The sequence below is a fragment of the Hyperoodon ampullatus genome, assembly GCF_949752795.1.
Source record: "Hyperoodon ampullatus genome assembly, chromosome: 3".
NCBI classification, from domain to species: domain Eukaryota; kingdom Metazoa; phylum Chordata; class Mammalia; order Artiodactyla; family Ziphiidae; genus Hyperoodon; species Hyperoodon ampullatus.
Genome location: NC_136916.1, coordinates 62,718,385 through 62,746,115, shown reverse-complemented (window position 1 = coordinate 62,746,115; position 27,731 = coordinate 62,718,385). Strand labels below are relative to the sequence as shown.

Genomic DNA, 27,731 nt, shown 5'->3' with positions numbered 1-27,731 from the left:
CACTTGTCCACATCACAGCACCCTCATCCCTGCTTCCAGATGGGAGTTTCTGTATCTGTGTTATTCCAGCCACAGCCTGAGGTGCCTGGAACTTAGGGGCTGGACCTTATAGCATCATATAGAAGGTACTCCACAAGTGGGCTACATAAATAAACGGGTGAATGATTGAATAAATAAAAGGAGTGATGTGAAATTGGCGGAAGGAGAAAATGTAGAGGAGTGGGGAAGAGAACAGAGGGCGTGTCAGGGAGGACAGCATGGGCAGGGCTTGGCGGGGGGGAGGAGCCCAGTGCTCATGGCGGGCTGTGAGCCCACTCCCTGGGCCACCTCAGGGTTCCTGAGTGAGCCCCATCTCCCCAGGTCTCCTCACTCCCCCTCCTTCCACCCTCCATCTTGCCCCATTTGCCAAGCCTCTTCCCTCTTCCCCCACTCCCAGGCCATCCTGTCTCTTCCTTCCCTCCCTAACACCTCCAGCCCAGGCTGTTGAAACCACCCCCGGGGCCTCTGTCTAAACTCACTTCAGCCCTGATAGATGCTGAATTCCAGACATGGGGCAGAGGAGAGTCTGGTCCTTACTTCTTGGCAGCTCGGCTCAGCCAGCACCTCGGGGGCCTCCTCCTACCCCAAGTGCCTCACTCTCCAACCTGGCTCCGAGTCCAGGTGGCCCAGATGTCCTGGAGCCCCAGAAGGACACAGAGACACAGTCCAGGACTGGCTGAGCCATCAGCACGTCTTTCTTCTGCCTCCCTGGGAGGAGAGGGGCATGGTGTCCCGGCCAGGGTCCTGGCAGAGCGCTGGGGGAACAGCTGGGAGTGCAGGATGGGGAGACTGGAGAGATCAAGGGCAGTGGAGCCATGGTTGGCCTGGAGATGAAAGCTCTTTGGGCTCTGTTGGGCTCCGGGCACTCCCAGGTGGGGTCCTGCACAGAGGCAGGGGGTGGAGAATAGAACAATATAATAGTTCACACTCACAGATCCTAAAGAAACCAGGCAGAGCTGAGAAGAAAGCAGGAAGTAAGCCCAACAGGAAATTGAACCTGGGGGGCTTTCTTTCACTAGTGCCTTAATGTCACTGGGGAAGGGTGGGCATGTGGGCTCCCAGGGCATTTTTGCAGCCAGAGTCTGGTGGGGAGGATGTTGGGAAGGAGGGGATCAGAAGGACCCAATACCCTCCTTCTATGGGGACAGCAGACTTTCTCCTAGGGCCAGCTTAGGGCAACAGCTTAGTGGTCCCTTAAGATGGACCTTTACACTAGCCCTGCCCTCTGGTGATGTCTCACTTACCCCACTGAGAGAATACAGCAGACCTCACCCTTACCAGGCTGTTCCACTCACGGTTTCCCCCATAACACACACACACACACACACACACACACACACACACACACCAGTAGAAAACCCTACTAGAAAACCCAGTCCACTTTCCACCTCCTCCAGGAAGCCCACCTTGACCATACATACTCAGGAGGACAATTGCTCTGAGCTTCTGAACCACTTACTCTGACCCTTGATTACAAACCTCTGAGATAGCCTTTTGCTGCTTCGACCAGACTGGGAACTGCCCATGTTCTGCCTTCTCGGCCTCCATCCATGTGTGGCTGTGCTCAGGGACGGAGGCCAAGACTGGGTGATTGACTCGTTCTTTTCATACATCTACATCCAACTGGGCCAGCTCCCTGTTTGCCCCGTCCCCCTTCCAGTTTCTTCATCAGGAAGCCTCAAGACAGGAAACCCGAGGGAATGTAGTGAATTCTCGGGGGCCTAGTCCCCAGGTCAGGACTCCCAGCAGGAAGTTGATATATCCCTGATCCAGCCCACAGAGCAGACCTGCCTCAGAGCAGAGCAGAAGGTGCACTGGGAGGATGATATCTACGCTAAACAGAAAGATGAAGTTGCACCTGTGTCTGGTGGGGGTCTTGAGCACAGGGTCAAGGGTGTGACATCTGAGTCAGTTCCCTCTGATCCCACTTAGGCAAATGCCCATCCCAGAGAGAAGAAAGTCTCCCTTCTGGACACCTGGCCAGGGCATATAGAGGATGGAGAATTCAAAAAAAGCAATCCTGTACAGCAAGACAACCCTTTCATCCCAACAGCCATTTAGATGAATATGACCTAAAATCAGATTCCAAAGGCCAAGTGTCTCCCCCTCTGTTGGCTGACAGTGGTTTCATTCAATATTCCGTTGTTCAGGGTTTATGGAGAACCGACCACACATGAGAAGCCATGCTCGCCACATTCGTTTTCTCATGTAGTCTTTACAATAACTTAGGAGATATATGTCATCAAACCCATCTTACACACGAGGAAGATTGAGGCATACACAGGCCGTAAATGACAGACATATTTCATTCTAGAGCTTTTGTTTTCCAGTTTCATGCTGTATCATTTATAGCAGGGGATCCCAGACTTTTGGAATACACAGACCAATAACATTTCAAAAATGACTTTTGGGAACAAACACAGGGCCCTATGCCAACTTTTTATTTAGCCAAGGACATGAAAAATACCCTCTCCCAGCACTATGATTTCATAAAAGGGCATTTTAACACAGAAAATGCGACAAGGATATGATGGTAGAATAAAGACAGTCTGCTAAGAAAGGACAGTTGGCAATCTTACCCTAAAATATCCTACATTGTTCTCTCTTTTTTGGTTAAATTTCAAGCAGAACTGGCCAAAACCTTGGCATTACACTGTGTGGGAGCCACTGCCCTATCCCAGAGCTGCCTCTTTAAGCAAGAAAAATGCCCTCAGACCACGAGCAAATAAACTTCCAGAATTTCCCATCCCCATCTGCCCATCCAGGTTGCCACCAAGTAAGATCTGAGGGTGATATATAATAATCAGCTACATCCCCACCCCACCCCCAGCAGGTCGTCTGAATCTCACTGACATTCAGCATCCCTTCCAGGGAAGGAAGCCCATCTTTCCCAGCCCCTTCTCTCTCAGACCCAGCTCTTTTCTGGGTTTGCATTCCAGGAATACCCAGGCCCCCTGCAGCCCAGCAGGAAGCACATCTGTCTCCCAGAGGTACTCTGTTCCCCATTGCAGCTGATAGCCACAGATCTTCTCCCTATCTCAGTCTAAAGGTAGGGCCTTTCCCTTGCTAGGGTCCCCAGGTCCTGTGTATTGTGTTACAAGACCAACCACAGCAGACCTCAGGCTTTCTAGGCAGTGCTGGAAAGGAGAAGGTGTGAGACCTGAGTGGAACAATGGGGAGAGCACGGAATGGGGGGGCTCCGTTCTTTACCTCCTCTCTGCTTTAGCCATGCCAGACTCAGAACTGCCTCTCCCTCTGGTACGTGGGCCTGTTCCCACTTCATCTGTGTGAGTCACCTGGGCAGCAGAGAAGAGCCTGACCTGTGGAGCTCTTGGATGGAGTTCCAGCTCCACCATTTTCTTGCTGTGGGACATTTAGGAAGTCACTTAACCTCTCTGTGCTTTAGTTCTCCTGCTTGCAAACAGTAGTAAGAATGTTAGGTTTAGGGACTTCCCTGGTGGTGCAGTGGTTAAGAATCCTCATGCCAATGCAGGGGACACAGGTTCGAGCCCTGGTCTGGGAAGATCCCACATGCCGCGGAGCAACTAAGCCTGTGTGCCACAACTACTGAGCTTGCGCTCTAGAGCCCGTGAGCCACAACTACTGAAGCCCACGCACCTAGAGCCCGTGCTCCGCAACAAGAGAAGCCACCGCAATGAGAAGCCCGCGCACGTCAACAAAGAGCAGCCCCCGCTTGCCACAACTAGAAAAAGCCCGTGCGCAGCAACCAAGACCCAACGCAGCCAAAAATAAATAAATAAATAAATTTATAAAAAAAAAAAAAAAGAATGTTAGGTTGAGCTATGTGAAACTGGAAAAATTTGACCATATTTGGCCCACAAAAATTTCATGTAGTTTAACAAATGAAGTGTGAACTGTAAAGTGCTGGATACTTCTCTCATCAAATCTGACCCCTCCTCCAGGAAGTCCTCCCTAGCTATCAAGCCTCAGTGAGTTCCCCCTCCTCAAATCTCATTGGTTGAGGCATGATTTAGTACACATTTCTTTTCTGTCTTGAGTTTTCTCCTCTTGAGTTTTCTCCTCTTTCCTGAACATGAGTGTAGATTCCCCACAACTTGGATCCCATCAAGGGCAAGATCTGGGTCTCCCCCTCCTCTTTCTCCCAGATTGCTGGCATGCCACAGCTATCCTCCATTATGGTTTTCACAGAGAGGAGACAGGAGAGACCAGGCCTCACGAGGGGTTCCCATGTGCCAGCTTTATCAAACGGTCATTTCTTCACCCAAGGGTGGTCCTAGATGGTCCTGAATGGATGGTGTTAATTAAATTGAGAGGAAGTGAGGTGCTAGAGGGGGAGAAATTAAGGGACCCTGACCCCTGGCCAGCCTGTGGTACCAGTGTCCCAGGAAGCTGAACCCTGGTTGTATCCACCATCTACTTCAAGGAGCCCCTTCAGTGGCATTAACTAACTCCCGGGGTCCCTCATTCGTGTGTTGAGTTGACATTTATGGATTTTCTCTCTGTCCCCCCTGAGTTGGTGTGGAGATCCCTGAGATGAATCAGACCTATCCTCCCCTCAGGGAGCTCAGTCCTGAAGGGGACACAGACTGCACTGTGTAATCAGTGCTCAGGTTGATGGGATATCCTGGGCCATGGGACCCCAAATGGGGGACATGTCCAAGATTTGGGTGGCCAGGAAGAGGTTTCTAGAGGAGGAGATGTCCCTACCATGGGTCATCACTGGGAAGCCTGTCTGGGTTGACTTCCTGAAGCTGGGGTAGGGCAGCCTAGCTTCCGGCTGACACAGAAGCCCAAAGAAGTGAGTTAAATGGAGGTCTTCCTCCTGTGACTGGCACACCAGGGCAGGCAGGGCTCACCGCTGGTTAAGAACACTCTTTCTCAAGGAGGCCCAAGGACATTCAGGGATTAGGCCTCCCAGCATCTGTGCAGAGAACTGTCAGCTCAGAGATGCTCAAAAGTAGAAAGGCCAGCAAGCAGTGATGTCATCACCCTAGTCATTCCCTCTCCGCATGGGAGGTCCTGTGGTCCAGTGGGTAGAGAGCAGAAAAGCTCCTGCCAGGCTGCCCACAACCCCCAGTCTTGCTTCCAAAATTTCTGCTCTGAATGGGGTGAGAGAGATGGTCACAAGTGGGCTAAGAATGAGAATAAAAAATTCTTTGAAGAAAAACTTCATGTTATTCCTCAGAGAGATGGCAGGGCTAGGGGACCTTTTTGCCTCCCTCCTGTCAGACTTTGCTGAAAATCCACCTCAACATTAACCCAGACTCCAACCTTCCCCAGCCAACCCCTTTCCTCTAATGCCCCATCCCCACTTCTGAGCTAATCTGGCATGTTGGCCCTGACAGGATCTGAGTAACCCCTGCGCCATCTTGGCAGCCCCCAGGCCAGGGAGAGGGGGTCTGGCAGCCCAGCCTGTGTGGATGGGGGATGGGCTGTCAGGCTGTCCTAGAGCGCTGGAGAGGAGCAGTCCTGGTGGGATTTGTCCATAAACCCGAGACTGCACACAGAGAGAGGACCACAGCCGGGATCGCCGGCTGGCTTGGGGGGTGGGGGTGAGGAGCGGACTCAAAGGGAGTGGGAGCTGTGCAGCTGCTTGCGGGTAGGGGGCCCGGGTGGAGCAGGAACTCCCCTAGCGTTGGGTGTCACAATTTGGATGAGAACCCAGGGAGAAGGAGGTCCACAGCTAGCCCCAGAGTGCCAGGTCGCCCGGAAGAGCCCGCCTGCTGGCTCCTGCTGCAGCCGGCTAGTCTCCGAAACCCGCATCGGAACCACCCCGGGAGAGGTGCGTGCGGGATCGGACCCCGCATCCGTGGCTGCTGCAGGCTCATTTCCTCGAAGTCTTACCTCGAACGGCTTGGTTCTCACCCGCGCGCCCTGTGCCTCCCGGAGTTCCCCCACGCCCTCCTGGCCGGGTCGCTGCGAGGCTCCGCAGGGGAAAGACCAGAGGGGGATTTGCCCCCTCCTGTGTCACAGGAAAACCCCGGCAGCAGCCCCGTCGCAGTGCCTTTCCCGGAAACCCCCCTCTCCAGGCGCGTTGCGGGAAGGCCCGGGGCTCCGCATGCAGACGACCCGCCTCCCCGGAGGAGGGTCGGAGACCCAGCTGAAAAGCATAACCGCCGGGGAGAGGCGGGCCCCGAGCTCGGAGAAGGAGAGATCGGGAAACCCCGCCCCACACCCCTGTCGGAACCCTAGGCTTGGGATGCACTCCCAGCCTTTGGCCAAGGAAAGACACTCGAGGGTTGAGGATTAAGGACGCCTCTCACCTCAACCCCTAGTTCCGGCGACGGTCCACCCTGCGCCCCCCGCCGGGCCCGCCTCCACCCCCCCCTCCCGGCCCCCGGTCCCCGGCCCGCGCGCCACTGCCCCTTTAAGAAGCCCAGGTAGGCCGGCCCGGCTGCGGGAGCCGCTCCTATGGCAACCCGCGAGCTGCGGCGGCTTCATGAATATTCCGGGGCGCGGGAGCCGGGCGCTGCCGGAGGGCGCTCCGGGGGAGGCGGCCGCTGATGTAAGCCCGGCGGGCCGCTGGGCTCCGCTCGGCTGCAGCGGGAGCCCCGGGACGGGCCGGCCGGGCTTGGCCAGAGGAAGCGAGGCGAGCTCGCGAGTGACTGGCCACAAAGCCTGGGCGGCGGGACAGACGAACAGCCCGCCTGCCCGCGGGACACACGCCCCAGAGGAGTGCTGGTCTTGCGCTCTGCGCTCCGGAGCGGTTTTCCGAGCGCCGCGGCCGCAGCGCCGCTTCAACCCGCGCCCATTGTTCCCCGCGGGGGCGGGGCGCCTGGAGCCGGGCCTCGCGCCGCGCCCCTGACCGCGGGAGGGAGGGAGGGAGCGAGAGAGAGCGGGGTCCCCGCGCCCAGCCCGGCCCGGGAGGAGGCGCAGCGCGGCGAGCACCGGGACCCGGAGCCGGACTGGGAGCCTCCCCGCTGCAAGCAACCTGCCCAGCATGGGCGCCTGAGGCGGCTCGGCGCCGGCGGCGAAGGACACGTCCCCGCGGGCGGACTGACGGGCGGGCGGACCTGCAGCCGGTCCGCGGCGCCGCACCCGCGCCCCTGCCCCCGGCCCCTGGAGCCATGGACAAGCTGCCGCCGTCCATGCGCAAGAGACTCTACAGCCTTCCGCAGCAGGTGGGGGCTAAGGCGTGGATCATGGACGAAGAAGAGGACGCCGAGGAGGAGGGGGCTGGGGGTCGCCAGGACCCCAGCCGCAGGAGCATCCGGCTGCGGCCGCTGCCTTCGCCCTCGCCCTCGGCGGCCGCGGGCGGCACGGAGCCCCGGGGTGCGGCCCTCGGGGCGGCAGACAGCGAGGGGTCGACCCGCGGCGCGGGCAAGTCTAGCACTAACGGCGACTGCAGGCGCTTCCGCGGGAGCCTGGCATCGCTGGGCAGCCGGGGCGGCGGCGGTGCCGGAGCGGGGGGCGGCAGCAGTCACGGGCACCTGCATGACTCCGCGGAAGAGCGGCGGCTCATCGCCGAGGGCGACGCGTCCCCCGGTGAGGACAGGACGCCCCCGGGCCTGGCGGCCGAGACCGAGCGCTCTGGCGCCTCGGCACAGCCCGCAGCCTCGCCGCCGCCGCCCCAGCAGCCGCCGCAGCCGGTCCCCGCCTCCTGCGAGCAGCCCTCGGTGGACACCGCGATCAAAGTGGAGGGAGGTGCGGCCGCCGGCGACCAGATCCTCCCTGAGGCCGAGGTGCGCCTGGGCCAGGCCGGCTTCATGCAGCGCCAGTTCGGGGCCATGCTCCAGCCCGGGGTCAACAAATTCTCCCTGAGGATGTTCGGCAGCCAGAAGGCGGTGGAGCGCGAGCAGGAGAGGGTTAAGTCGGCCGGGTTTTGGATTATCCACCCCTACAGCGACTTCAGGTAAGGGGGCCCGGCGATGGTACTGTGGATTGCCTGAGCGGTCGCAGGCATGCTTCCTCTCTCTCGGCCCTGCCTCTCAGCCGGAGTTAACTTTCCTTCCTCGCGCTGGGAGCTTGGGGCGCCTCTAGGCTCTGAGACACCCCCAGACTTCCTCTTGCACCGCTCTGAGAACTTTCCTCTGTGCTCAGGCCTCCCAACCTCGTCCTCTCCGGGTCTGGGCCGCATTAGAGGCAAGATGAAAAGGTGTTCTGAGCCTGGCCTAGCCCTGCCCGCAGCCAAGATGATGCTTTACCACCTTAAGCCCCACATTCCACCTCCCTCTTTTGGGCTGCAGAGTCAGGGGGGACATTCTAAAGGCTGCTCCAGGTCTTTAAGCCTGCAGAGCAGGGCGCCGAAGAGAGACAGACCTTTTGGCAGCTGGGCCAGCTCCTTGGGCGCTGCCCCCAGGCATTAATATCTGCCTTCAGGTGTCCTGGGAAGCTGCAGCTGGGGAGGGAGAGCTGAGCTCCTGGAGGACTGAAGTCCAGGATAAAAGCCTTCTGCACCCACCTTAACCCTGGGCCCAGCCCCTCATGCCAAGTAGTGGGCCAGGAGCAGGCACCCTGGTCAGCTGGCATCCAGACTAGCAGGAGAGCATGACCTTGCTTGTAGTGGTCAGTGAAGATGCCTCGTGTCCTGACTGATGAGCAGTTGCCCTGTGACCCTAAGCCCGTCCTGTGCCCCATCCTCACCCCAGCAGCCCAAGCTCCAGCAGCTGCTAGGTCTTTCATGGGTCAGTGGTGGGTCCCCAAACAAATGGTGTGACTGCCAGTCAGGGAGAGGGACCCCACCCCCTCCTCATCACCTGAGTCAGATGCCACTGAAGAGCAGATGCCACTCGGGGCCTGTGGGGGTATCTGTGCAAAAAGAGATATTGGTGATTGCTTCTGAAGTTGGGATCAGGGATGCCTCTACCCTAATCGAGATCTTGGGGTTCCTCAATGCCTCTCTGGGCTTTCCTGATACACAGGATTGAAGTGAGGGTCTGAAAAATGTTTATGCTTTTGAGCTGGGTTTGATTGATCCTCTCTCTCTCTCTGGGCCCTGCCCCCTATTTAGCTCTCTTCCCTGCCTACCCTGCTTGTCTGCCAATATAAATGAGCATTTTGCCAACCCAGAGCCCTCTTTGCAAACTTCAGGGAAGCTAGGTTTGTAATGAGAGTAAAGCCGTTTTCCATCCAATGAGAGAGATTTCTGGTGCTGGGAATGACCAGTCAGGCAACACTCAAGGGCTTAAAATAGGTGGTGAACGGAGGGCCCCTACCTTTTCCTTTTTTGACGGATTGCTCTGCCTAACCCTAATATCCAGGGTTCCCATTCCCAGAGGGCATAGGGGGACCAGAGGACAGACTAAACAGACAGCCACAGTCCTCAAGTTGTGTGAGCCGATGTGAGACCCTCTCATGAGGAACTGTGGCTGGTTCCCAGTGCCAGGTTCCTAAAGTGTGACCTCCCCTCTGGTCAGTACTAGGACCTGAGGATCCCAGCCTGAGCTAGGGAGGAGTGGGCAGGTGCTGTTGTCTCCTGCACCCCCTGGGGGTGCCCTGGGCTCCTCCTCTCTCTGAACTCCCTGGTTGTGATGGCAGGTAGGCCATGTCAATATCAACCTCCCTTCCTTCACTCAGCTCCCCTCTGGCTTTGTTGTCTGAAAGCCTCTGTTCAGGGTTCTCACCACCAACCTCGTTGCCTGGGGTGGGAGGCTGCAAGAGGCCAATCCCAGGCATGCCTAGCTTCCATCGACAACAGGCATCGATCAAGCACCTTCTGGGTACTGGCCCTTGCCCTCCCAGTTGCCCCTTACCCTGGACGGCGAAGGGCTGGGGCCCGGCTGATTGCATCTATGGGAACCTCTCCCACCTTCCTGATCTTACTCTGCCTATTTTGGCATGTCTATCTGCAGTCCCCTTGCTGCAGAATCTCCTACTAACTGCAGGCCACCCGGGACATGGCAGAGGGGAGAGTGGTAGGGATAGGGAGGTGTGGCTGCAGCAGCATTGATAAACGGGCAACAGAAAAAGGGTCAAGCTGGGCTTTGAATATGGATTTGTGCAACAAGCAACAGGAACTGGTAGCTGGAAGCATACACCTTCTGTGTGCAGCCTGATGCTGGGTGAGGTGTAAGAGAAGAAATCCAAGAAAGACTGTCTGTGTGTGTGTGGAGGGGTTGTGGTCATGCCTCTAGGCCAAAACAGCTGGTCTCATCTTCACAAGGTCAAAGAGGCAAGGACTTGGCCAAGTCTTCTAAGCTTAGAAAACCCACCAACTCAACCCAGCCTCACCTCCCCGCCTTCCCCTCCCCCCAGCCAACCCAGCACCCTAAGGCTTAGTCCCTCAAGTTTCAGACACTAGCCTTTGGCCTCTATGTGGAGCCAATCCCCACCGTCCAGCTCGGGCTTCACAAAAGCTTCTGCAAGCATTGCTCAGGCCAGTTGAGGATTTCTTCATCATTTTCATGGGCAGGAAGCATTGATCCAACAGAACTGGTTTAATAAAGACTCGCCAGTGGGCTTCCCTGGTGGCACAGTAGTTGAGAGTCCGCCTGCCAATGCAGGGGACGCGGGTTCGTGCCCTGGTCCGGGAGGATCCCACATGCCGCGGAGCGGCTAGGCCCGTGAGCCATGGCCACTGAGCCTGCGCGTCCGGAGGCTGTGCTCCACAACGGGAGAGGCCCGCGTACCGCAAAAAAAAAAAAAAAAAAAAAAAAGAATCGCCAGCGAACTATGATAGATTGAGTTTGTGGTTTGGAGTTCAGGGCTTGCTGTCATGGATTGCTTCTGGCATCTCCTGTTCTTGGGGAGGGGAAGGTTGGGTGCCTTTTCCAAGTGCTGGACTGGGCTACACTCTGAGGGACCCACGTAACTTGGACCACGTATATAATAGACTTTTCTTGGCTGCCTCTGCTTCTCCTCACCACCCCCGTGATGCACACACGCCATGCCCTGGCTACCCCCATGGCTCCTCCAGGCTCATGAGCTTGTCTGGCCTCCCCTCCCCTTCCACTCCACATTTGCCTTTTGAACCTGTATCTAGGGTTTGGTAAGGGAAGAGACCAGAACGTGCAGCCCGTCAGGATATTGGTCCCCAGGCTCCTGCCCAAGGCTGGTTGGGCTCTTTGGTCCAGGGTGGGTCCTTCCTTCCACATGAGGCATGTCCTAGAAGCCGAGCTTGGTGATGGGAACCTGGAACAAATAAAAAATAGTATCTGTGTGATCTTGATTTTCTAAGAGGAGAGAAAAGGAGTGGGGACCCCCAGTGAAGATGTATCAGGTTTTGTTCCCAGAAGCTGGTCAGGCTTTCAAGCATCAGGCTCAGGGGTTTGTTCGGGGTATGTGACATCTAGGTGTCTGAGCAGGTATCTTGGGGCTGTGGGGTGGACATAGGGGCTGGCAGGAAAGTCCCTCTGTGGGATGTCAGCTCTAGGGCTACTCCTGTGCCCCAAACTCTAGCTTGGCCTTGAGAGTGGAAGCAGGCAGGAGCTTGACCCTGCTTATCCCTCTCCCCCTTCCCTTTCCTAGCCTGAGCCTTCGGAAGCTGTGAGAAAGGGAAGGAAACAGAGGGCCCTAGAGGGTCCTTTACTTGGGGACAGAAGCAGCTGGGCTCCTCTGAAATCATGGAAACTGGGCCAGTGGCTCGGTTGGTCCCAGGGTTGGCCTAAAACTAACTTCCTGTGCTGGCCCGTGACCCCAGGCACTGACGTTGCCCACCTCACATCACTCCCCAGCTCTGTCTGCTATGGGGCCCTGCTTGGGTTATGGGCCTTCTCTGAGCCTCAGTTTTACCATCTAGAAAAATGGGAATCCTGTTGCCTATGGCCATGTCAGACAACTGTGGTCATCTGGTGGAGGTGAGGTGTACTGTCAGAGACCAGTGATGCAGTCGTGAACCACCGCCCTGCGCTCACTGCTCCCTTCCCTTAGTTCTGAGCAGACCAGACGGGCTTCTGACCTTGGCGCAGGCCAGTGGTTCTGAATCTGCGCCAGAAAACTAACTGAGAACCTGCTGGAAACTCTAGAGTCTCTATCCAGAAAGATACACGTATCCAGACACACTCAATATGACACTCAATTTCTGGCGTCCGTGGAACCCCTAAGTTGAAAGCCATCTAGGTTGTGAACCCCACTCTGGGCTATCCCAGAAGAGAGTCCTGGCCTGGGAGGGGCAGGTGCTAGCCTCCCAGAGCCTTCCCTGGGGCTCCGTAGTCTGAGGCTTGGGCTTCCCATTGCCTGCAAGATGGAAATGAAAACGGGGGCAGAGTTAGATGCCTGGAGAAGGAAAGGTGCTCTGCTGGGGGACTCGTCACTTTTCTGTTTCCTCGGTGCCATGCCCATCTCTTTCCCTTTCAACCATGGGAGGGGCTGTTCAGGTAGGTGGTGAGGAGGAAGAAGGCAGCAGCCGGCTCTGGGTCTGGGGGGTTCTGGGGCCTTCCTGGGGGCATTGCCCTGGAATGCGCTTCTGCTATCAGTGTGAAAAGCCAGGCCAAAAAGGTGCTGCAGGCCCCTGTGGTGCTAGTGGAGGGGGAAGGGCGCCTTGGTGCAGAGGGGAATTGCAAGGTGAGCTGCCTGGGCGGTGCTGTCAGCTGGCACAGTGGGCAGCGGGATTCTCCAGTGATGAGGATGTGCTCAACCTGCTAAGACTGGAGCAGGTGAAGGATGTGCTGCGAAGGCCGGCATCCGGCTCGGGGCCGAGGTGCTCCTGGGATGCCAGGTGCACAGAAACCCGATGGGGCCAGCGGGCCAGGACCCTTACATTGCCTGGGTGGAAAGCCCTGGGCTCCACGTTCTCCCCGTTGCAAGGCTTCAGTTCCTGGTCTGGACACTGCATGATGAGGCTGGGGGGCCTCTCCCCTGCCCAGCCCTGCTCCATTTGTTCCCCTAGCTGCTGTGAGCCATGAGGCTTTGGGCTGTCAAGTGGCCTGTCTTACACAGTGCTGGGCTGTCTGCCTTCCATGTGTCCTCCTCTCCCATGCTTTAGGGCCCCCGGGTCTTCTGGGATGCCCTCTCAGGCCACTGCAGCCACCATTGTCCATCTCTCCATCCCTGCCCATTGCATGGCATTAGGATGGAGCTCTGTGTTTGTTACAATGCAGTGTTTCTCACAGTGTCATGTCATCCAGCTCACCTGGGGATCTGTTAAAATACAGATTCTGACTCATTAGGTCAGGGGTGGGGTCTGAGATTCTGCATTCCTATAAGTGCCCAGGTGATGCTGCTGGTGCCCAGCCCAGAACCATGCTTGGAGTACTGAGGTTCAGACCATGTGTTCCACGCTTAGCCTGGGCTCCCTGACTGAGTTGCTGGAGGCCAGAGACTCTGCCTCCTCCTCTCGGCCTCTAGCAAAATCACGGCAGGGTGAGTCCTGTGAACTGGGGTGAGCGGCTCTCAGCCACAGAGGTCAGTGCAAACTCGGGGGAGTCGGCCTTCCTCCCTTCCCGCTATGTTGCTTGGACCCTGCCGGTCCTGGATGCTGGCTGTTGCGGTGGGGTGAGCAGGAAGAGGCCAGGGGGCCAGAGGGCCCTCAATGCATCCTGTCCCACTGCTTTCACAGCTTCTCTCCCATTCAAAGGGCCAGAGGGGCGGCCGGCTGGAGAAGTGGCAGGGAGTGCAGTGACTGCTGTGCTGCACTGAGATTTCTGGGAAGGAACAGATGTTGTCAGTGAGAGAGTCCAGAGGGGCTGGGCAGGAGAGCTGGTGTGAGGGGGCTCTGACAGTGGCTGGCTGGGAGGAGGACAGAGGCATCCAGCGGGAGCAGCCACCTTAGCACCTTGAGGTTGTGGTGGGGAGGGGGAGGTGTGTGAATCTTAATGCCCCCTCCCCCAGCCCAGACTATGCCTAGCAGCCCCCGTGTGGGCTGGACTTGCCTGTCACTTCTCTCTGCCCCTGCCCAGCCTGGAAGGCACCAGTCTACATATAGATGACAGGGCTGACAAGTGTCATAGCAGCCTGAGTGGCCCTTGTGCCTGCCACAACACTGGCCACCGCGGGGGAGTTCACCCAGAGCAGAAGGTCCAGCCCCAGTCCCTGGGGGGACTTGTCATGTAACTGAGGAGGCAGCCAGCTCCAGCACACACACACCTCTTGGCTCAAGGGCTCTCACAAAGCTGCTGTTTCCAGTCGCTAATTAATAGAAGGGCTACGGAGGCCAGCCAGGCAGTCCTGCTTGGGCCCAGGGGATGTTGAAGAATCCACATTTCCCAGCCAGAGCGGGCTGTGGGGAGGGCAGGGGCACTGCCTTGGCTTCAGAGAGGATGTTCTCTGCCAGCCAGGCTTTACTGAGAAAGCATTGCCAGGGCCCTGGAAATCTGCGATCCCAGAGCCTAAGAGGCCACTCAGAGACACTCTCTATCATCAGCACCTGCCCAGAGCAGAGGTGGGAGGCAGCACAGAGAGGTGGTGAGCTCCCCGTCACCGAGGGCACTCAAGATGGGACAGCAGTACTTACACCAGAGGTTGCTAAGCAGCATCCTGTGGACCAAATACAGTACCCAGATGTGTTCTGTTTGGCCAGCATAGTGTGTCATGACAAGTCTGAGGCAATGTTTAAAACGGAAAGATGTAAGACAAAAATTTGGCTTTCTAGCTTCTCTTGAAAAATTGGAAACTCTGGCAGCTCTGGCCCCACAGTGCCACCCGCAGCAGGGAGCTGGAGCACACTAGAGGCTTTAAACTGGCTTTTGCTCTCCAGTTGCCCACAGTCCCCACCTGTCCCTGTGGTCTCTGGCCATGCCACACCTGCACATTTAGCTGCCTGACCCCTTAGGCTTCTAAGTGATGAAACCAAACAGTGGCTCAAACCAATAGAGACTAAAGCCAAGTGGATTCACAGATCAATAACCACCATTTATGAACCATTACCATATGCCAGACTGTTCTAGGAGCTTCTTTTCTTATGTTTTATTTATTCTTCATAGTGGCTTGAAAAATAGGTTCTATTATCCCCAGTTTACAGATAAGGAAACTGAGGCTCTGATGGGAAAAAACAAACAAACAAAAAGATTTGCCCGAAATCACACAGCTATGAAGCACCAGAACTGGAATTTGAACCTGTTCTCTAGGACTCAAAACTCATACTTGTCCTTTCTCTCTGTTCCTTCTTTCTTTTCTTTCTTTCTTTCTTATGTGTGTGTGTGTGTGTGTGTGTTAGCTTTTAAAAGCTAAATTACCAAAGTAGTTCAAGAAAACATTCTCCTGAAAGTGAAAACATTGCAGATAATGCTGGACACATATTATCTGTGTGGAGGGGCTCAGCGGGCACGGGAAATTTAACAGGTCTCAGAATACCAGATCTGGACAGGGCTTGGCAGAGCTCCTGGCCTAAAGCCTGTATTTTATACACGGGGAGCGGAGCACCGGAGAGGGAAGGCGACTGGCCGAAGGTCAGAGAGTAAGTCCAAGTCAGAGGTGAAACCAGATCCCAAGCAGGTTATGTAACATACGGCTCAAAGGTCTTCAGGCTCCACAGTCTACTCCACCCCCAGCCAGAGGGGTCCAGAGAAGGCTTCTCCTGAATGGTCTCACCCCTGGAGCTTTTTCTTGTCTTCCCAGCCCCATGCCTGAATTTTGAAGTGTTAGGTATTTTCAGGGTCCCGTCTTAATTTAAGCTCATCAATGAGAAGGGAGTCTTTCCGTGCCTGAAAATGCAGCATCTGGAGGCTGAGACATGCCTGTCCTAACCCCCAACTCTGGGGCTGCTGCTCCTGGGGATCCGGATCAGGATGCTTGTCCACCTGCTCCTCTGACACCGCGGCATGTCCTGGCTGGCATGGAGAGCTTCGGGATTTTGGAGCCACATCCAGATGCCATTGACACACCTGTTCCTCGATAGGAGTGTTTGGGGTTTAAAGGGGAAGGGAACAAATAGTCAGTGGTATCTGTGTTCTCTCCACCAGAGGAGTAGGTGGTCATGTGGTCTGTTCATTACATGTATCAGAGAAGTAAGGAAGTGGAGTCAGTCTCTGGTTTAGGGCTCAGTGTGTGTCCAGGGCCGAGACTCAGTCTATGCTCAGGATCGGGGTTCAGCCTGGGACCAAGATAAGGCCTTGGTCTGAGGTCAGGAACTGGAGCCCTTGAACAAAAGCTTTGAGCCAAGCCCAGTGCCTCCCTGAGGCACCAGGGCTGGGGGCAGGGTGGGCATGTTGCCCACTCCATCCTATGCCCCCCACCCAGGAAGCCCTCCCTTCCTTTAAGCTCCCTGAGTTCCTATACCTCTTAGCATCCCAGCCAGCTGCCTTTGGTCTTCTCGGGGAGGTAAAGTACAAATTGTAAATATGCAGCGGTGCCACCGCTACCAACGCCAGAGCCACCAAATCTCACACATGACCACTCCTGCCCTGCTCTGGTCTCTTATTGTTTGGGGCTGTGTCTGTCTTTCCAGCCAGGCAGCCAGCTCGTGGCTCCTGCAGAGTGGCACTCGGGGCTGGGCAGAGAGGTGTGCTGGCTTGGTAGAGGGACTCTCTACTCCCCATTGCTCCCCCAGCTCTGGGCTCCCACAAATTGCGGAGCAAGCAGTGGGGCCTCCAGTCTGCTCACCGCAGCTGTGGGGGCCTGATAATTGGCTGCTGATGATTTTGTGTCTGTCTAAGCATTTACCCGTGTGGGTGGATGTGTTATGTCTGCACGAACGAGGCTTTCAGAAATTAATACATAATACGGGGCTGGCTAATACATTATCTTCTGGGCTTGGGGAGGGGCAAGCTAAGGGAGGTCATGCCCTCTGGGAGACCAGACACTGCATTCCAAGACTGTTTTCACCCATTATGATGGGGGTCACTCCCCACCTGGCAAAGAGGAGAGTACGACTTCAGCTCCTCTTAGGGTCCCCCAGTCTGATTAGGGGGAGGGCCGACAAGAGGTAGACCAGTTTGGACTGATGGTCAGGGAAGGCTTCTGGAGGAAGCAGAGCTGAGCTGGATCTGAAGGAGAGAGAGAATCATTCTGCACACTTTCTTAGAGGCGAGTGTCTGGGAGCTTGAGCTGCCTGGCTTGGGTGGGTGTTGGCAGACAGTGAGGATTACTCAGATTGCTCAGAACCTGCCGTTTTGGACCTGCACTCCTTAAGCTTTGCCCTTGAGGACTCTGACCCCACAGCCCCCGGTCTTGCCCCTGATGCTGCCTGAGTATGTGTGTGTGTGTGTGTGTGTGTGTGTGTGTGTGTGTTTGCATGTGTTTGTATGCGTCTCTGGCCTCTCACCCTGGGTCCTTGAAGCCCAGGGGAGCTCTCCCAAGCCCTGGCCCCAGCTGTAAAACCTCTGAGAAGACTTCCTTCTTCTGCCATCCTAGGCCCAGAAGGCAGGTGTTACCACTGCAATAATGTCACCGAGTGTGTGGCCTGGAGCCCAGAAGTAATTACCCTGTGGTTCCCCATCGCAGGCTGGAGCAGCCCCTGTGAACGATTAACCCGAGTCCCTGACCACTTGACGCCAAACCCAGCCGTGGGCTTCTCCCACCTACAAACTGTCAGATATGATACGGGGCACTTATCCCCTTCCCCAGGGACAGGAAAGACCCTCACCCTCAGGTCTCATCAATGCCACTGGCAACTTTTAGGAGAAACTTGGTCCAGCAGGGGAGACTCTGCAGCTGTGGCCTGTCCTCATGCAATATCGGGGCTGACCCAGCCTGGAGCCCTGGGCCTCTCATCCCAGCGTTCCCAGCTTGTAACTGACCACCCCTCCCACACTGAGTTTACCCTCCTGACCCTCATCCTCTTCTGCAGTGTGACCTCAGCAAAGTCCTTTCCTTTCTCAGTGTCCAGAGTCAGGGCTCAGTCTGAGGCTGAGAAGGGAGCAAAGCTAATTGGCCAAATAGGTATTGAACCCGTAATCCTGACCCCATTAGTACACATTGAGCCAGCAGGGCAGGGACAGCACCGCTGACAAGTAGAGCTGATGGGAATCTCTCTCCCTCCCTCATTCCTGAGACTCTGCCGAGGCCCATCCAGCCGTGATCTTGGATTTACGGGGCCCCCGTGCTCCCAGAGTGGGTGGGGGATTCCTTAACTCCTGGCCTCTTTCTGCAGAGTTTCTGCCAGCCCCTATCCTGGGGCTCAGGGTGGGGGGCTCCCTAGCATGTTGTGTGCTTATGCTGTAACCCATTAACCCCTGTGGGAGTGGAGATCAGGCTTTCTTTTCTTTGTTCCCTGGGCAAAGGCCCCAACCCACTCCCTCATCCCAGCCACCTCTTGTAGGGGGCCACTGTCCCCTCCTGGAAGCTCCAACCTGGCCTTGGAAGAGTTCAGATCCATGGAGACCACAGGTCACACTGGACAACTATGGTTGGAAGAGTCCAAGGGGAAGACCAGCAGGACCATCACCTTCGGAATTGGCAGGGGAAGGAAATGTGGCAAGCTGTCCATCCTGTCCCAGAGGCTCTGGGGAGTCATCCTCCTGCCATGTTGTGCTGAAGCTTCTGCTGACAGAGCTGAGGGGGCTGGCTGGGAGTAAGAGGCCAGTTGAAGACTTGGTTCTGCCTCATCCAGCTCTGTGGGCTGAGCTGAGCCCTCACCACCCTGGCCTTTCTCTCCTCATCTGAAAATGGGACCAGAGATTGGGTTTTAGCATGACCCCAAATCCAAAATTGGTGGCTGTAGAGTCACCTGGGAGCTTTATGCAATTATGGATGCCTGGGTGTCCGTGGGTGAGGCCCCGGGTGGATATAAGCTTGGGGAGCACCCAGGTGATTCTGCTTCTGTCACTTTAGGAGCCAATGAGCTGGCACCCGTAGGGCCCCTTCTGCGCTAACAGTCTGCGGTTCTCTGACTGCACTGCATTCACCATAGCCCTTCAGTGCTCCCCAGAGCCTGGGAGTGAAATACATCCAAGCCATTCATGATGGGCCTCCCCAGGGAGTCATTCCCTTTTCTTCCTCGCAGGTTGTTAGCAAAGAGAACCATAAAACTCTGGGGCTGGAGGGACCCCAGGGAACGTGCCCCTTGCTTAATGTCCTTGTCAGACTGTGTTTTCTTGGGGGGAAGGCGGAGTCCTGTCCAGCTCATGTCCCCAGAGCCCAGGCACTCCCAGGAGACCCACAGCCTAACAAGAGGGCCACGTAGAGACCCTCCCAGAGTCAATATTTAGCCACCTTCTATGGGACAGCCCTCCCCTGGTGTCCTCATTAGCCCTGTGCAGCACCAGTGCTGCTTGGCCTCAGGGAGTTCTGCCCCAAATGCATCCTGTTTCCTCCCTCACAGGAGCGCGCCCTTCCCGCAGCAGCAGGTGAGCTCTCCCACCTCATTTCCCCCGAGCTTGTGCTCACCTGCTACTCCACAGCAAGAGTCCATTTTTGCTTCATTCTCCTAAGTCGGGAGAGCTGTGTTTGAGCCTTTTTTGTTTCTTAAAAGCCCAGGTGGAGAAGTTCTCCAATTGCTGGTCCCCTCCACAATTTTCCCCAATAGTCTTGTCAGCTGAGTGAAGCTCAGAGAGGTTAGGCCACTAGCCTGAGGGAACACAGCATCCTGGCAGTTCCGGGCAGCTATAGAGCAGGTGACCTCTGCTGTATAGTTTGATGTGTGTGTGTGTGTGTGTGTGTACACTTATGCTAGTGTGTCTCTGTGAGTGCACAGATTTAGGGTCTCCAGAGAAAGCCTAAGACCATGGGAGAAGCAATGGGTTGACGTCTTGGTGCTCCTTATGGCCAGGCCTGTGCTCAGCTGTGCCATTGAGAAGGTGCAGTTAACGATCCTTTCCCTGAGGAGCTCTTCCTCCGCAGCCTTCATGGATCCCCACGTCCCCAGAAGAGTCCTGACTACTCAGTCTGGCATTCAAGATGGCCCCATCTTTTCTTCAGATCAGCATTGGGTTGGGGGAGGGAGTGTCTTGGTTTTCTGAGATGTGCACTCTTCTCTCAGCAAGCTTTCCAACTGGCCAGCTGCCCTTGGCTGGCCTCTTTAGCCTCTGCACTGCAGAGATCCATGGAATCGGCGTGTCTTTAGAGATTGTCTGGCTCCATCCTCTCATTGTACCAATGGGGACACTGAGGCAGGGATTGTGAGAGGCAGGGCATTGTTCAAGGGCACACAGCAAGTTAAGAGACTGAGATGGGTAGAACCCAAGACACTCGGGTCCCTGGCCTAGCTTCCTTTTGCTGTGTAGCAGGGACCTCCTTCCTGCAACCACAACGCCAACCTTCCTGACCAGTGGGCACTCTCAGGCCCCCTTCTCTTTGGGGCTTTTGTGCCCAACAAGCCATGCTGCCCCCCACCCCCCAAGACCGTGGGCTCCTTGACGTGGGACCAGTCCACACACTTCTGGATCCCCATAGTCCTCAGACCAGGACCTGCATCTTAGTGGTTACAAGAATAATAATAATGATGATAACAGCCAGTATGTACTGAGTATTTGCATTGTGTAGCATATTATTATCTCACTGAATTCTCTCAGAATCCTGTGGGGTGGGATTAATGTACTCATTTTGTACATGAGAAAACAGATTGAAGGCTCCCATCCCTGTGCCCCACTGGATTGCACTTTGAACCATGGGGGTGGGGAGCTGGCAATTTGGAGAGAAGGGATTTGGAGATTCTGCCATGTGGGATTGTAGAAATCACATGCTCCCCAGGCAGGGAACCCCAAACTGAGGATGTGGGAGCCCTTCCCTCGGGATTGGGTGTGACTAGAGGAAAATAAGTGTGTGGATTCTGCCAACATCCCCGGGTGGTTGGGCACAATCCCCACGGCCTCCCTCTGATCCCCAATTAGAGCCCCCAGGTGCCCCTCCTCACCTTGAAGGGTGGCGGCTCTGCAGACCAAAGAGAAGGGGGGACTAGCCTGTGAGCTCGGGAGCGGGAAGGGGCATCATGGCCCAGTGACAAAATCAATGGACTTGGATGCCGCTGTCTCTTCCGAACTCGGTTTTCCCTTGTAAGTGCCCCTCCCCCATCTGCTGCCTTCATATTGAAGGTTTTTGGGTTTTATTTTTGATCTTATTTTTCCTTCCCTTTCTTTGTTTCTGTTTTTCCTTTCATCCCTGTCATAACTTTTTGTGTTAGAGGGTTTCAATATCGCCTCCTTTGCCCAAATTGAAACAGGGACCCATCATTGTGTCTGTTTCCAGAACAGTGCCTTGGTCACGTCACAACCCCCAGACATTTCCCTGCCCCTCCAAGTACCCCCAAGCTGTGTCCATGAGCGGGTGTGTGGGGGGAAGTGGTGGTGGAAACCAGAGACAGACACCGGTGCTTGGAGGGGGTTTTAAATTATATATTTTATATATTATATATATATATATTTTAAATTATATTTAAAACAATTGTTTTGTATAAATAAAAGAAAATGGGGAGTGAAAGAAAAGAAAACAGATGTCAGAGAGGTTAAGTGATTTGTCCAAGGCCACACAGCCAGGTGTTCAAACACTAGAGTGCTTAACCACTGTACTGTCTGCTACAGCTTAGCTACTCCAAGTGTGGTCCCTGGACCAGCAGCCTCAACATCACCTGGGAGCCTGTTAGCAATACAGGTGTCAGCCCTCACCCCACACCCAGAGAATCCGAGTCTGCATCTTGGTTAAGATCCCCCGGTGATTTGTGTGCAGATTACAGTTTGAAGAAGCACTGTGCTACATGACCGAAAGATCACAGAAGGGGAAGGGAAGATTCTGGCAGTTCCAGCTCTCACCCAGCTCACCTTTTCCTTGGGGAATGAGGGACCAGGGCCTCAGCCCAGGACGGTGACTGACCAGGGAAGAGGCAGGGGTAAAGGGTCATTTTGTTTGGGTCTTCAAAAACAGAAACAAAACCAAATTTTGTTGTTCCGGTAATAGGTCATCCTTATAGAAAAGTGAGAACCTAAAGATTCGCCCAAATCCCAACCAGCCACCCATAAACCCAGCGCTAACTAGATGCCCTTGGCTCTGAATCTGTTTGGGAGGCCGCTTTAGGCGGCCGAGGGAGCAGCTACCTGGGAGCACCGTGATTCTGAGTCAGAGATTTTTGAGGTGGGTTAAAAATAGAGCCCTACTGGCCAGGCGGGGGTGGGAGGCAGACAGCCATTCATCCGCTGTAGCGGGGAGAGCCCAGGGTCGGGGAGGAGCAGTGAGGGGAGGGTGGGCGTTTATTCCCCTCAGAGGTGCGAGCGGAGGGCGGTGGAGGACAGCGCTTTCCAGCGTGAGGGGGCGGGGAGGCTAAAATGCCAGACTCCTGCGCCCCGCCCCCCTCGGGTGGGTGGAGCGTGGGGAGGGGGCGGGGCCGCAGCGCTGCCTCCGAGAAAGATGAAGGAGACCCTGGACGCGCAGGGACGGGGAGGGGCTCGTTGACGCTTCCCAGCAGCTTTATTGATTGTGAGGGAGGGAAGGCAAGGAAGGTGGCCCACGTGTGTGCGTTCCCACGTGGGTTTTGTGGGCAGGCACGTGGTCTCCTTTGCCTATTACACCTGCCCTTCAAATGGCCTCCCTCTGTCTCCTCCTTAAGCACCTGCGGGAAATCTGCTCTTCCTGGCCTCGCCTCGGACAGCACCTTTGTCTACACGGGCCGCCTGGGAGTTCCCCGGGGACCCGTGTGTCTCTCCCCTGACACATGTTAGAAGACTCTTTACAGCATGGGACACTGGTCGGTGGTTACTGGTGGATTTATTTTTCTGATTAAAAGGTAATATTTGCCCATTATGGGGAATTTAGAATATAAAGGTGTAATGGAGAAAACAAAAATCACGTGTAATCCCACTACTTAGAAATATCAATGTTAACATCTTAGTGTATTCTTTTTTATTTATTTTTGCCAGTCTCCACCACCCCTCCCCCCAGCAGCCTTTAAAAATCCACCTGTTTATTTAACAATAAGACAATTTTGCTGAGGAGCCCCACTCCTCCCCCTACGGGCCCAGCTCTGCGTTTACATCTTGGAAAAGGAAGAGAAGTCATTTCTGCTCTTGGGGAGCACACAGCAGGTTTGGGGAGATGAGACTCATCCTGGGTCGACCAGGTGGGGACGATGTCGGGAGATTCTAGGGGAGAAGTGGAGCTGCCTCCTGCCCTCCCCTCCCCCCCACCTCCTGGATCTCTGGGCCAAGCCTATTGGAGAGAAGGGAGAATCCTCAAAGTCCCCAGAGAGGGGGCATGACTGTAACAGAGGGGGCTTAGTGTGTTGTGTCACCGTCGGCCTGTGCTGGTCAGGCTGGAAATACAGTCATGGCCTCTGTTGACATCTGTAGCCTCAGTGTCCCCCCACCAGCCCCCTGTCACCCCACTGTGTCAGAACCCCAACCCCATGTTTCTCCTGGCCTCTTGTTCATTTACCTCCCCCGCCCCGCCCCCTTCCAACTCCTCCCTCCTTCTCTGTGGCTTTCCCACCATCATCTTCACCAGGTGGGGGCCATTTGCTAGTGGATGTTGCTGGGAGTCTTCGTGCCTTGGGTGTTCGGATGGGATAAATTCCTCCCTGATCATCGGAGGCCTGTGAAAGCCTTGTGGGAAGGGGTGTCAGAGGGCTGTCCATTTTGTGTATCTTCTCCTGGGCCACCTGCCACTCAGCCTTTGGCTCCCAAGGGATTCATTCAATCATTCATTTATTCACTCTTCCATCCATTCCCATATTTCCACCCATTCCTTTGTTTTTGGACCTACCTCATAAAAAGCACTGTGCCAAGTTCAGAGAGTCAAGTGGCCACAGGATAGACAAACATGCAATTCCATCATAGTGTGACAAACACTATGCTAGGGCAGCACAAACAAGGGGCACCTAGCCAGATTTCCTAGGAGACAAAGATGGCCTCCCGGGCTTCCCTGGTGACGCAGTGGTTGAGAGTCCGCCTGCCGATGCAGGGGACACGGGTTCGTGCCCCGGTCCGGGAAGATCCCACATGCCGCGGAGCGTCTGGGCCCGTGAGCCATGGCCGCTGAGCCTGTGCGTCCGGAGCCCGTGCTCCGCAACGGGAGAGGCCACAACAGTGAGAGGCCCGCGTACCACAAAAAAAATAAAAATAAAAAGATGGCCTCCCAGGAGAAGTGACGGCTCCTCTGAACCAAGTGGCCTGGGGTGAGCAGGGGTGGGGAGGAGAGCTCCAGGCAGATGAGAGTATGTAGGAAAGCCCAGAGGAGAAGGGAAGTGCGGTGTGTCTGGGGCACTGAAAGCTGCTGAGTGTGTCTGGAGCAGAGCATCTCACACAGGGGAGGCGTGGCGAGAATCAAGGCAAGAGAGGAGGCGGAGTCCAGATCAGGAAGTGCCCAGGAATGACAGCGAGGAACTTGGATTTTAGCTGGGAGTGTGGAAGGACTTTGGGCTTGGCAAAGCGTGGAGAGGTTGTGGACCCTACCCTGGACCCTGAGGTCTGTGGGGTCCTGGGAGAGGCAGAAGCCCAGTTAGGAAGCTGCTGAAGTAAGCCAGGTGGTGAGCTGATGAGCCATGCCGAATCCCACATGACTGAGTGTTGGAAGGTAAGCGAGATGGGAGAGTCAAGGATAATCCCCAGGTTTCTAGGCTAAGCATTTGGATGGCTGGCGGTATCACATGCTGGAAGCACAAGTCTATGGGGGAAGCTGCTAAGTTATATCTGGCTATGTCAAGAGTGAAGTTCCCATGGGACATCGAGGTGTAGATGTGTAGTCAGCAAGTGAACACATGGCTATGGGGCTCAAGGGAGAGGTCTGGTCTGGAAGCCAGTGGAATAATGAAGCCTTGGGAGTTGGTGAGGTCACCCAGGGAGAGAGTAAGGAGGGGGAGGAGGTGGGGGCCAAAGGAACAAAATTTAAAGGTCATGCAGGGGAAGAGGAGCTCCTGCAACGGGAGGGAAAGGAGAGGCAGAACAAAGAGCCAGCAGAGCGGGGTGTCTCAGCAGATACGGCACACAGCGTCAGATGATGCAGAGGGTCAAGACGGAAACAGACCAGAAAGTGTCCGTGGGATTTTGCAGCAGGACGTGTGCATCGGCAGTGTTGCTGGAGGGTTGAGAGGCATGTTGGGGACGGACGTGGAAGTGAGAGAGTGGGGATGGCGACACGTCTTTCAGGAAGCTTGGTTCTGAGGGGAGAAGAGATAAGACAGTAGGGATTCAGGAGAGATTTGATTTTTTTAAGTGTAGAGAGCTTAAAAGCTGATGGAAAAGGATACGTAGAGAGGGAGATTGAAGATATGGGGGAGAGAGAGGATAACCTGTAGATTAAGCTTCCTGGGGAGGAAAAAAGGAACAGTGTCAAGAGGGCAGGTGGAAGAGTCACTGATTCCCTTGCGACTGGGGAAGGGAAAAGTGGTGAGGAAGAGACAAGCAAGGGAGTAGTCTGGTGGCAGGAAGAGGACGGGGACATTCTGGGGGCTTCTGTTTTCTCTGTGAAGTAGAAGTGGTGTTATCTGCCGGGAGGGAGAGGGGGAGTGGTAGTTTCAGAGCTTTGAGGAGAGAGGAGGTAATTTGGAAAAGCTGCTGTGGGAAATGGGTGGGAAAGGTCGTTAGGGTCTCCTGGAGGATGGGCTGGTAGAGGTGAGGGCCCAGCTGAGCATGGAAACCTTGATGAGGAAATAGAGGCACAAGGAACTAAGGCGCTTGGTATTTAGTAGGACTGGTCTGAGGTCTGAGGTTTTCTGCACAGCCCCCCATGTAAACAGGAAAAGAGCTGATGATGGTCCTCAGCTAGGATTGTGATCTGATGAAGTGGGTGCCAGAAGGATGGGGCAAGAGAGGTTGATGAGCAGGACCATTATGCCTGGGGGTGACGGGAGGAGGCAGGAGGGTTCTCATGGGAGAATTAGAGGGTCAGGCTCCTGGGACACTAAAGAACAGACTTAGCATGATTGGATAAAAGAGCTGGAAGGAAAGGAGGTTAGGGTGAGAGAGAGCATTGAGATTAGAGATGGACCAACTGGAGACAGTGACCCGATCCAGGGTGTGCTCTTGGAATGGACTGGAGTGAAGACACTAGAGGCAGGACTTCAAGCCACTGGGAGGCTGGGTGTTTATTGTTGGGCTGCTGAGAAGGAGTAGAAGTCACCCAGGATGATGGCAGGATTCGGAGTGGAACAGAAGGTTGTGAACCAGGTGCCAGCATCACCAGGGTCCCCAAGGGTGGCAGATGCATGCTGGAAAGATGGGCAGCAAATGACAGGATGCTCAAAGGATCTCGTAGACATTCCTACCACAGACAGGAAGGGGCATCGGTGTGGAGGGGGGAGGGTGCTCACTCCACCCTCTGGGGTTTGGGAGAGTGACACAACTAAGGTTCGCTTAAGGGAAAAAGCAGACGGATTAGGGAGTGAAGAAGTTGGGGATGAAGATGCCGTGGAAGAGAGCACAGGAGACAGGTTTGGGAGGGAGGGGTGCAGTAGGAGTCGGCACAGGGTTTGGGAGAGAGAAAATACTACCAACCAGGTTTATATTTGTATAGAGTGCTTAGAAGTGGGACTCTGGAGTCAGGCTGTTTGGGTTTGAATTCCTGATCCACCATATACAGCAAATTTCTCAACTTCTTGTGCCTCAGTCTCCTCAACTGCAAAATGGGCATAATCATAGTATTTACTTCATAGGGTTTTTATGAGAATTAAATGAGATAGTCTATATAAGGGACTCAGGTGAGTGCCTGGCAAATAGTAAGTGCCCAGCAGATGTTGATGGCTGTCCTCCTCCGTTCTCATCGTCTTCATGAGCAGCTTGGGCAGTTATCTATGCTGGGCCTGGAATGGAGGGTGAAGCTCCCAGCTCCCATCCATTTCTCAGACACAAAAGACTCCTGGCTTCTTTGTTGAGGGGCTAGAAGGAGAGTTCGGTGGTACCTGATGAAAGGGGCAGGATGTGATGACTGCTAACATAGACACACTGCACAGTTAGGCGAAGCTCATGGAGAAGGAGGCAATTGAACTGGGCTTTGGATGAGAGAAGGGATTTCAAAAGATGGGGGTTCAAGAGGTAGGGGTGGTTCTCAGGAGGAGGAACCAGGAGGTGGATGGAGATGGGGCCAAAAGTTGGGTGTCCAATTGACTCCTGTGAAGGAAGTGGAAGGGAGAAGAGGGAAGAGGGGTCAGGGGGTGCCAGACCAAGGAACTCAAACCTTCTTCTGTAGTCAGTGGGAGTCTACCAAAGGGGGGTTCAAGCATGGAGTGACATAATCATAATGCTATTTGGCCAGATAACCCAGAGAGCATGTGGCTTGGAGAGAAAGAGGGAGGAGGCCGAGACCAGGTGGGCGGCAGGGGCAAGGGTCCAGGTGAGGAGTAGTGAGGAACTGATCTAGGACAGAGCAGTTGGGGACCGACTCAGAAGCTGTCATTGAAGAGGCCAGACAAGACTTGGCCACTGCTTGGGGGGCCTGCAGGGGTGGGTGGGAGGAAAGAGAAAGCAGCTGAGGATGGCTGTGAGGTTTCCAGCCCAGGTGATTGAAATGCTGACTGTGCCATTCAGCTTTGAGGAGAAAGATGCTGAGCTCAGCCTTGGACTTGTTGGGTGGAGGGGCCAGCAGGCCCTCCAGGTGGCAGGTGGGAATGCAGTCTGGTGCTAGGAGCGGTCTGAGTGGGAGCCGTCTACACAGAGGGAAGGGTACAAGATGGGGCCGTGGGTGTGCTGCTCACCCAGGAGAAAGCATGGGGGACCCCCCCCACCCCGCATCCTGCCGCCAGCACTGCAGGGACACAGGCGTGTCTGGGACAAGCCTCCTGCCCTCAAGGAATCCACAGTTTTCTAGGAGATCCAGAGCCAGGGCTCAGGCTAGGCTGTGGCTCCATCAGTGAGAGGTTGGGGAGGCCCAGAAGAGGTAGCACTTCAGGTGAATGTTGAAGGATGGAAAAGATCTTAATGGGCAAAAACCAGACATTCTCTTTCTTACAGCTGACAGGATTCCCAGTGGATATCATTTGTGTCAAAATGTATGCAAGTGGGTGTGCAAGAAAGTATGCCTGTGTGAAAATGGATGCGTGT

General features: G+C 55.3%; 1 protein-coding gene across 1 annotated transcript in view; it reads left to right on the top strand.

The window, feature by feature from the left end:
- Window positions 1-7,088: 7,088 nt before the first annotated feature.
- The window catches only part of HCN4 (hyperpolarization activated cyclic nucleotide gated potassium channel 4), a gene marked incomplete at both ends in the record, with an annotated part of 40,561 nt that continues 19,918 nt past the window's right edge, over window positions 7,089-27,731 (top strand). The window contains one exon of the mRNA XM_079699880.1: window positions 7,089-7,873. Coding sequence (XP_079556006.1) covers window positions 7,089-7,873 — 785 coding nt within the window. The remainder of the gene's footprint in view (window positions 7,874-27,731) is intronic.